At 55.8% G+C, this 10,235-nt stretch overlaps 1 protein-coding gene across 1 annotated transcript in view; it reads left to right on the top strand.

Annotated features, from left to right (window-relative positions):
• ADAP1 (ArfGAP with dual PH domains 1) overlaps positions 1–10,235 on the top strand; it is a 199,715-nt gene continuing 189,480 nt past the window's right edge. The window contains exon 1 of the mRNA XM_075318072.1: positions 1–300. Within this exon, the coding sequence (XP_075174187.1) occupies positions 216–300 (85 nt within the window). The 5' untranslated portion in view covers positions 1–215. The remainder of the gene's footprint in view (positions 301–10,235) is intronic.

The following is a 10,235-nucleotide window of genomic DNA, read 5'->3' as shown; positions in this document are numbered from 1 at the left end:
TTGGAGGAATGCGGAACCAGAAGTCTCCGTTACCGGAGCTGAGTCCAGTTTGAATGAGAAGAAAGGAGGAGCCGGACGGACAGTGATAGCCGGGAGCAGACGGACGGCCACCTGCAGCCATGAGGACTACGTGAAGCCCCTGCGCTAGCCCTGGTGTGTCAGTCTGTGGCGAGGAGAGCAGAGGCTGCAGCAGATACAGCAGATCTCTGTGCACCATGGCGGAAGAGAGGAACAGGAGAGCGCTGCTGGAGCTGGCCCGCAAGCCGGAGAACACGCTCTGTGCCGACTGCGGGGCTGCAGGTAACCGCACCGGGGAGGGCACGGCGGCTCCAAATAGAGTTGTGTCTGCTGCTGCTGCAGAACATCTTTAGCAAGTCCAGACTGGCATATAGCTCTGCATATGTGATAGGCTGACATGTCTGTATTTCCCTAGAAGTCATAGTTTGGCTGGTAGCCATATCTGCAGAGACCTAGGCAACTATGGATATATGCCAGCCTATAAGTCATCAGCTGGCATATAGATGACACCTGCAGAGAAGCCATAGGCTGGCATGTATCCACACCACCAGGGAAGCCATAGGCTGGCATGTATCCACACCACCAGGGAAGCCATAGGCTGGCATGTATCCACACCACCAGGGAAGCTATAGGCTGGCATGTATCCACACCACCAGGGAAGCCATAGGCTGGCATGTATCCACATCACCAGGGAAGCCATAGGCTGGCATGTATCCACACCACCAGGGAAGCCATAGGCTGGCATGTATCCACACCACCAGAGAAGCCATAGGCTGGCATGTATCCACACCACCAGAGAAGCCATAGGCTGGCATGTATCCACACCACCAGGGAAGCCATAGGCTGGCATGTATCCACACCACCAGAGAAGCCATAGGCTGGCATGTATCCACACCACCAGAGAAGCCATAGGCTGGCATGTATCCACACCACCAGAGAAGCCATAGGCTGGCATGTATCCACACCACCAGAGAAGCCATAGGCTGGCATGTATCCACACCACCAGAGAAGCCATAGGCTGGCATGTATCCACACCACCAGAGAAGCCATAGGCTGGCATGTATCCACACCACCAGGGAAGCCATAGGCTGGCATGTATCCACACCACCAGGGAAGCCATAGGCTGGCATGTATCCACACCACCAGGGAAGCCATAGGCTGGCATGTATCCACACCACCAGGGAAGCCATAGGCTGGCATGTATCCACACCACCAGGGAAGCCATAGGCTGGCATGTATCCACACCACCAGGGAAGCCATAGGCTGGCATGTATCCACACCACCAGGGAAGCCATAGGCTGGCATGTATCCACACCACCAGGGAAGCCATAGGCTGGCATGTATCCACACCACCAGGGAAGCCATAGGCTGGCATGTATCCATACCACCAGGGAAGCCATAGGCTGGCATGTATCCACACCACCAGGGAAGCCATAGGCTGGCATGTATCCACACCACCAGGGAAGCCATAGGCTGGCATGTATCCACACCACCAGGGAAGCCATAGGCTGGCATGTATCCACACCACCAGGGAAGCCATAGGCTGGCATGTATCCACACCACCAGAGAAGCCATAGGCTGGCATGTATCCACACCACCAGGGAAGCCATAGGCTGGCATGTATCCACACCACCAGAGAAGCCATAGGCTGGCATGTATCCACACCACCAGAGAAGCCATAGGCTGGCATGTATCCACACCACCAGGGAAGCCATAGGCTGGCATGTATCCACACCACCAGGGAAGCCATAGGCTGGCATGTATCCACACCACCGGAGAAGCCATAGGCTAACATGTATCCATACCACCAGGGAAGCCATAGGCTGGCATGTATCCACACCACCAGGGAAGCCATAGGCTGGCATGTATCCACACCACCAGAGAAGCCATAGGCTGGCATGTATCCACACCACCAGAGAAGCCATAGGCTGGCATGTATCCACACCACCAGAGAAGCCATAGGCTGGCATGTATCCACACCACCAGAGAAGCCATAGGCTGGCATGTATCCACACCACCAGAGAAGCCATAGGCTGGCATGTATCCACACCACCAGAGAAGCCATAGGCTGGCATGTATCCACACCACCAGGGAAGCCATAGGCTGGCATGTATCCACACCACCAGGGAAGCCATAGGCTGGCATGTATCCACACCACCAGGGAAGCCATAGGCTGGCATGTATCCACACCACCAGAGAAGCCATAGGCTGGCATGTATCCACACCACCAGGGAAGCCATAGGCTGGCATGTATCCACACCACCAGGGAAGCCATAGGCTGGCATGTATCCACACCACCAGGGAAGCCATAGGCTGGCATGTATCCACACCACCAGGGAAGCCATAGGCTGGCATGTATCCACACCACCAGGGAAGCCATAGGCTGGCATGTATCCACACCACCAGGGAAGCCATAGGCTGGCATGTATCCACACCACCAGGGAAGCCATAGGCTGGCATGTATCCACACCACCAGGGAAGCCATAGGCTGGCATGTATCCACACCACCAGGGAAGCCATAGGCTGGCATTTATCCACACCACCAGGGAAGCCATAGGCTGGCATGTATCCACACCACCAGGGAAGCCATAGGCTGGCATGTATCCACATCACCAGGGAAGCCATAGGCTGGCATGTATCCACACCACCAGGGAAGCCATAGGCTGGCATGTATCCACACCACCAGGGAAGCCATAGGCTGGCATGTATCCACACCACCAGAGAAGCCATAGGCTGGCATGTATCCACACCACCAGGGAAGCCATAGGCTGGCATGTATCCACACCACCAGAGAAGCCATAGGCTGGCATGTATCCACACCACCAGGGAAGCCATAGGCTGGCATGTATCCACACCACCAGGGAAGCCATAGGCTGGCATGTATCCACACCACCGGAGAAGCCATAGGCTAACATGTATCCATACCACCAGGGAAGCCATAGGCTGGCATGTATCCACACCACCAGGGAAGCCATAGGCTGGCATGTATCCACACCACCAGAGAAGCCATAGGCTGGCATGTATCCACACCACCAGAGAAGCCATAGGCTGGCATGTATTCAGACCACCGGAGAAGTCATAGGCTGCCATGTACCTATACCACCGGAGAAGCCATAGGCTGGCATGCATCTATACCACCAGGGAAGCCATAGGCTGGCATGTATCCATACCACCGGAGAAGCCATAGGCTAACATGTATCCATACCGCCGGAGAAGCCATAGGCTGGCATGTATCCATACCGCCGGAGAAGCCATAGGCTGGCATGTATCCATACCACCGGAGAAGCCATAGGCTGGCATGTATCCATACCACCGGAGAAGCCATAGGCTAGCATGTATCCATACCACCGGAGAAGCCATAGGCTGGCATGTATCCATACCACCAAGAGAAGTCATACGCTGGCATGTATCCATACCACTGGAGAAGCCATAGGCTGGCATGTATCCATACCACCAGGGAAGCCATAGGCTGGCATGTATCTACACCACCGGAGAAGCCATAGGCTAACATGTATCCATACCACCGGAGAAGTCATAGGCTGGCATGTATCCATACCACCGGAGAAGTCATAGGCTGGCATGTATCCATACCACCGGAGAAGTCATAGGCTGGCATGTATCCATACCACCGGAGAAGTCATAGGCTGGCATGTATCCACACCACCGGAGAAGCCATAGGCTGGCATGTATCCACACCACCAGAGAAGCCATAGGCTGGCATGTATCCACACCACCAGAGAAGCCATAGGCTGGCATGCATCTATACCACCAGGGAAGCCATAGGCTGGCATGCATCCACACCACCGGAGAAGCCATAGGCTGGCATGTATCCACACCACCGGAGAAGCCATAGGCTGCCATGTATCCATACCACCGGAGAAGTCATAGGCTGGCATGTATCCACACCACCAGAGAAGCCATAGGCTGGCATGTATCCACACCACCAGAGAAGCCATAGGCTGGCATGTATCCACACCATCAGAGAAGCCATAGGCTGGCATGTATCCATACCACCGGAGAAGTCATAGGCTGGCATGCATCTATACCACCAGGGAAGCCATAGGCTGCCATGTATCAATACCACCGGAGAAGTCATAGGCTGCCATGTATCCATACCACCGGAGAAGTCATAGGCTGCCATGTATCCATACCACCAGATAAGCCATAGGCTGGCATGTATCCATACCTTGTATATACATATATATATATATATACATCTAACTCCTGAAAATGTATAGGTTGTCATATATTTATGGCTGGAGAGAATTCACAGGTTGGCATGCTATACCTGGCAGGGGTCATTGATGGGCACGTAGCTGAATAGTCTATACCCACAGGAGTTTCTCGCTTTTCCTGTGTTATATATATATATATATATATATATATATATATATATATATATATATATATATATATATATATATATATATAACAGTGGATGGGGGTGATTGACATCACTCACTACAGGTGACACAATAGTGCCAGCGGTAGCTGCAGGCGATGGGTAACGGCGGGGAACTTTCAGACATATGTCATCCATTGACAGTGTCATGTAGCAGGGCCGGCACCTTGGTTTCGTCCGTCTGTATACTCACAGTAACTGGTGGGAAAGAATGACAAACACTAACGACTCGGCCGGTCACAGCCATGACGTTGAGGCTGGAGGAAATCGAGCTGATACCATGTTCAGACCTCACTGTGGTTGAGGTGTCATTGAGTAAAAAAAAAAAAAAAAAAGCAAAAAAAAATCTATTACACTTTTTGCTGTGCCAAAAATGAAGCTGTTAAAGGGCCATAAACATTAAATTAACATCAGCCCGAGCCCAAAAGGATCGTCTATCTACTTTGTATTTCCTAGTTCTGCTCATAGTAGATATTTCAGGAAAGAAGAATTTCTACATTTCCTATTCTTTTGTTCTATGCCACCACCAGAGATTAGAGGAGGCAGCTTACTTACACGCTCCTCACTCTGAATAAAGCTGAGTGTGCATGTATCTGGGGGCACGGGAGCAAAGCAGGCATCTGGGGTCACAGAAGTAAAGCTTGCGCCTGGGGGCTCAGGTGTAAAGCATTTGTCTGGGAGCTCTGGAGTAAAGCATGCATCTGGGGTCTCAATTCTAAAGCATGCGTCTGGGGGCTCGGGAGTAAAGCGCGCGTCTGGGGGCTCGGGAGTAAAGCGCGCGTCTGGGGGCTCGGGAGTAAAGCGCGCGTCTGGGGGCTCGGGAGTAAAGCGCGCGTCTGGGGGCTCGGGAGTAAAGCGCGCGTCTGGGGGCTCGGGAGTAAAGCGCACGTCTGGGGGCTCGGGAGTAAAGCGCACGTCTGGGGGCTCAGGAGTAAAGCGCGCGTCTGGGGGCTCGAGAGTAAAGCGCACGTCTGGGGGCTCGGGAGTAAAGCGCACGTCTGGGGGCTCGGGAGTAAAGCGCACGTCTGGGGGCTCGAGAGTAAAGCGCTAGTTTGGGGGGCTCGGGAGTAAAGCGTGCGTCTGCGTCTGGGGGCTCGGGAGTAAAGCATTTGTTTGGGGGTTCGGGAGTAAGGCGCGCATCTGGGGGCTCGGGAGTAAGGCGCGCGTCTGGGGGCTCGAGAGTAAGGCGCGCGTCTGGGGGCTCGAGAGTAAGGCGCGCGCCTGGGGGCTCGAGAGTAAGGCACGCGCCTGGGGGCTCGAGAGTAAGGCACGCGCCTGGGGGCTCGAGAGTAAGGCACGCGCCTGGGGGCTCGAGAGTAAGGCACGCGCCTGGGGGCTCGAGAGTAAGGCACGCGCCTGGGGGCTCGAGAGTAAGGCACGCGCCTGGGGGCTCGAGAGTAAGGCACGCGCCTGGGGGCTCGAGAGTAAGGCACGCGCCTGGGGGCTCGAGAGTAAGGCACGCGCCTGGGGGCTCGAGAGTAAGGCACGCGCCTGGGGGCTCGAGAGTAAGGCACGCGCCTGGGGGCTCGAGAGTAAGGCACGCGCCTGGGGGCTCGAGAGTAAGGCGCGCGCCTGGGGGCTCGAGAGTAAGGCGCGCGCCTGGGGGCTCGAGAGTAAGGCGCGCGCCTGGGGGCTCGAGAGTAAGGCGCGCGCCTGGGGGCTCGAGAGTAAGGCGCGCGCCTGGGGGCTCGAGAGTAAGGCGCGCGCCTGGGGGCTCGAGAGTAAGGCGCGCGCCTGGGGGCTCGAGAGTAAGGCGCGCGCCTGGGGGCTCGAGAGTAAGGCGCGCGCCTGGGGGCTCGAGAGTAAGGCGCGCGCCTGGGGGCTCGAGAGTAAGGCGCGCGCCTGGGGGCTCGAGAGTAAGGCGCGCGCCTGGGGGCTCGAGAGTAAGGCGCGCGCCTGGGGGCTCGAGAGTAAGGCGCGCGCCTGGGGGCTCGAGAGTAAGGCGCGCGCCTGGGGGCTCGAGAGTAAGGCGCGCGCCTGGGGGCTCGAGAGTAAGGCGCGCGCCTGGGGGCTCGAGAGTAAGGCGCGCGCCTGGGGGCTCGAGAGTAAGGCGCGCGCCTGGGGGCTCGAGAGTAAGGCGCGCGCCTGGGGGCTCGAGAGTAAGGCGCGCGCCTGGGGGCTCGAGGGTAAGGCGCGCGCCTGGGGGCTCGAGGGTAAGGCGCGCGCCTGGGGGCTCGAGGGTAAGGCGCGCGCCTGGGGGCTCGAGGGTAAGGCGCGCGCCTGGGGGGCTCGAGGGTAAGGCGCGCGCCTGGGGGCTCGGGGGTAAGGGCGCGCGCCTGGGGGCTCGGGGGGTAAAGGGCGCGCCTGGGGGCTCGGGGGTAAAGGGCGCGCCTGGGGGCTCGGGGGTAAAGGGCGCGCCTGGGGGCTCGGGGGTAAAGGGCGCGCCTGGGGGCTCGGGGGTAAAGGGCGCGCCTGGGGGCTCGGGGGTAAAGGGCGCGCCTGGGGGCTCGGGGGTAAAGGGCGCGCCTGGGGGCTCGGGGGTAAAGGGCGCGCCTGGGGGCTCGGGGGTAAAGGGCGCGCCTGGGGGCTCGGGGGTAAAGGGCGCGCCTGGGGGCTCGGGGGTAAAGGGCGCGCCTGGGGGCTCGGGGGGTAAAGGGCGCGCCTGGGGGCTCGGGGGTAAAGGGCGCGCCTGGGGGCTCGGGGGTAAAGGGCGCGCCTGGGGGCTCGGGGGTAAAGGGCGCGCCTGGGGGCTCGGGGGTAAAGGGCGCGCCTGGGGGCTCGGGGGTAAAGGGCGCGCCTGGGGGCTCGGGGGTAAAGGGCGCGCCTGGGGGCTCGGGGGTAAAGGGCGCGCCTGGGGGCTCGGGGGTAAAGGGCGCGCCTGGGGGCTCGGGGGTAAAGGGCGCGCCTGGGGGCTCGGGGGTAAAGGGCGCGCCTGGGGGCTCGGGGGGTAAAGGGGCGCGCCTGGGGGCTCGGGGGTAAAGGGCGCGCCTGGGGGCTCGGGGGGTAAAGGGGCGCGCCTGGGGGCTCGGGGGTTAAAGGGCGCGCCTGGGGGCTCGGGGGTAAAGGGCGCGCCTGGGGGCTCGGGGGTAAAGGGCGCGCCTGGGGGCTCGGGGGTAAAGGGCGCGCCTGGGGGCTCGGGGGTAAAGGGCGCGCCTGGGGGCTCGGGGGTAAAGGGCGCGCCTGGGGGCTCGGGGGTAAAGGGCGCGCCTGGGGGCTCGGGGGGTAAAGGGCGCGCCTGGGGGCTCGGGGGTAAAGGGCGCGCCTGGGGGCTCGGGGGTAAAGGGCGCGCCTGGGGGCTCGGGGGGTAAAGGGCGCGCCTGGGGGCTCGGGGGTAAAGGGCGCGCCTGGGGGCTCGGGGGTAAAGGGCGCGCCTGGGGGCTCGGGGGTAAAGGGCGCGCCTGGGGGCTCGGGGGTAAAGGGCGCGCCTGGGGGCTCGGGGGTAAAGCGCGCGTCTGGGGGTTCGGGAGTAACGTATAGCTGCAAGCCCCCTTTAAATTGTATCAGGTTTGTCATTATAAGATTTATTAGAGTCCGATGAGTGTCTGCAGAGGTCGCCTCTGTACGCTGCTTCCCTCTCAACTCTGGACGATCCCGATCTTCCATTGGAAACATTGCCTGTGTATTGTTGCGGGGGGCTATAATAAGACTTTTCCTAATAGCTGAGCACGAGACTACAAGAAGCGTGATTTACCACCCCCACACAATGCCTACAGCTCCCATGAGGACCTAAGCATCTCCATGACTTTTCCTACAGTTGTATTCCACCCCATCTGTCCCTTTCTTCTTACTTGCCCAGTACTGTGCAAATGTTTTAGGCAGGTGTCCATAAAAAATACTGCACTACTAATGCTTCCAAAAATAGAAGTGTTAGTAGTTTATTTCTATCAATTAAGAAAATGAGAAGTGAATGAACAAATGAGAAAGCTAAGCCACATGAATATCTGGTGTGACCGCCCTGTGCCTTCAGAACACAATCAGTCCTAGGTACATGTGGCTTTTGAAGAAATTTGGCTGGGAGGTTGTTCCAAACATCTTGGAAAACCAACCACAGCTCTTCTTGTGCAAATCCATCTGTTTCTTCATATAATCCCAGACAGATGGGATTATGTTGAGGTCAGGGCTCTGTGGGGGCCGGATCATCACTTCCAAGACTCCTTCTTTACCTTCAAGATAGTTCTTAGCACCATTCGCTGTACAGTGGGGAAAAAAAGTATTGTCGGACACCAATTGTGCAAGTTCTCCCACTTATAAAGATGAGATTTGCCAGTAATTGACATCATAGGGGACCACAACTATGAGAGACAAAATGAGAAGACAAATCCAGAAAATCACCGCGTCTGATTTGGAAGATTTTGTTTGAAAATAATGGTGTAAAATAAGTATTTGGTCAATAACAAAAGTGTATCTCAATATTTTGTTATATATCCTTTGTGGGCAATGAAAGGTGAAACGTTTTCTGTAAGTCTTGGCACACACTGTTGGTGGTATATTGGCCCATTCCTCCCTGCAGATCTCCTCTAGAGCAGGGATGTCTTGGGCAACATGGACTTTCAACTCCCTCCAAAGGTTTTCAATGAGGTTGAGATCTGGAGACTGGCTAGGCCACTCTAGGAACTTCATATGCTTCTTATGAACCACTCCTTCATTGCCCTGGCGATGTGCTTGGAATCATTATCATGCTGAAAGACCCAGCCACGTTTCATCTTCAATGCACTTGATGATGGAAGGAGGTTTGCACTCAAAATCTCATGATACATGGCCCCATTCATTCTTTCATGTACACAGATCAGTCATGCTGGTCCTTTTGCAGAGAAACAGCCCCAAAGCATGATGTTGCCACCCCCATGCTTCACAGTAGGTATGCTGTTCTTTGGATGCAACTCCGCATTCTGTCACCTCCAAACATGACGAGTTGTGTTTCTACCAAACAGTTCTACTTTGGTGTCATCAGACCATATGACATGCTCCCAATATTCTTTTGGAAAATCCAAATGCTGTTTAGCAAACTTCAGACGGGCCCGGACATGTACTGGCTTAAGCAGGGGAACACGTCTGGCACTGCAGGATCTGAGTCCCTGGCGGCGTAGTGTGTTACTGATGGTAGTCTTTGTTACGGTGGTCCCATCTCTATGCAGCTCATTCACTAGGTCCCCCTGTGTGGTTCTGGGATTTTTGTAAACCGTTCTTGTGATCATTTTGACCCCCACGTGTGTGGAGCCCCAGATTGATGTAGATTATCAGTGATCTTGTATGTCTTCCATTTTCTTATTATTGCTCCCACAGTTGATTTCATTACACCAAGCTGCTTGCCTATTTCAGATTCAGTCTTCCCAGCCTGGTGCAGAGCTACAATTTTGTTTCTGCTGTCCTTCGACGGCTCTTTTGGTCTTCACCATAATGGAGTCTGAAGTGTGACTGAAGTTGTGGACAGGTGTCTTTTACACTGATAACAAGTTCAAACAGGTGCCATTACTACAGGTAATGAGTGGAGGACAGAGGAGCCTCTTAAAGAAGAAGGTACAGGTCTTTGAGAGCCAGAAATCTTGCATGTTTTTAGGTGGCTAAATACTTATTTTCCACCATAATTTAAAAAAAAAAACCAACAAAACAAAAAAAACCTTTCAAAATCAGACGAGGTGATTTTCTGGATTTGTTTTCTCATTCTGTCTCTCATAGTTGTGGTCACCTATGATGCCAATTACAGGCAAATCTCATCTTTATAAGTGGGAGAACCTGCACAATTGGTGGCTGACTAAATACTTTTTTTCCTCACTTTATGTTTGGGGTAATAGTCCCATACATACAGCATACATTTCGAGACGCTTCCCTAATTTTATTACACAATCTAGAAGAATCTTCCGGAATTTCTCAGTCC

Source organism: Anomaloglossus baeobatrachus, chromosome 7 (assembly GCF_048569485.1).
Source record: "Anomaloglossus baeobatrachus isolate aAnoBae1 chromosome 7, aAnoBae1.hap1, whole genome shotgun sequence".
NCBI lineage: Eukaryota > Metazoa > Chordata > Amphibia > Anura > Aromobatidae > Anomaloglossus > Anomaloglossus baeobatrachus.
Note: the sequence above shows the minus strand (reverse complement) of the source record. Positions and strands in the feature narration are given on the sequence as shown.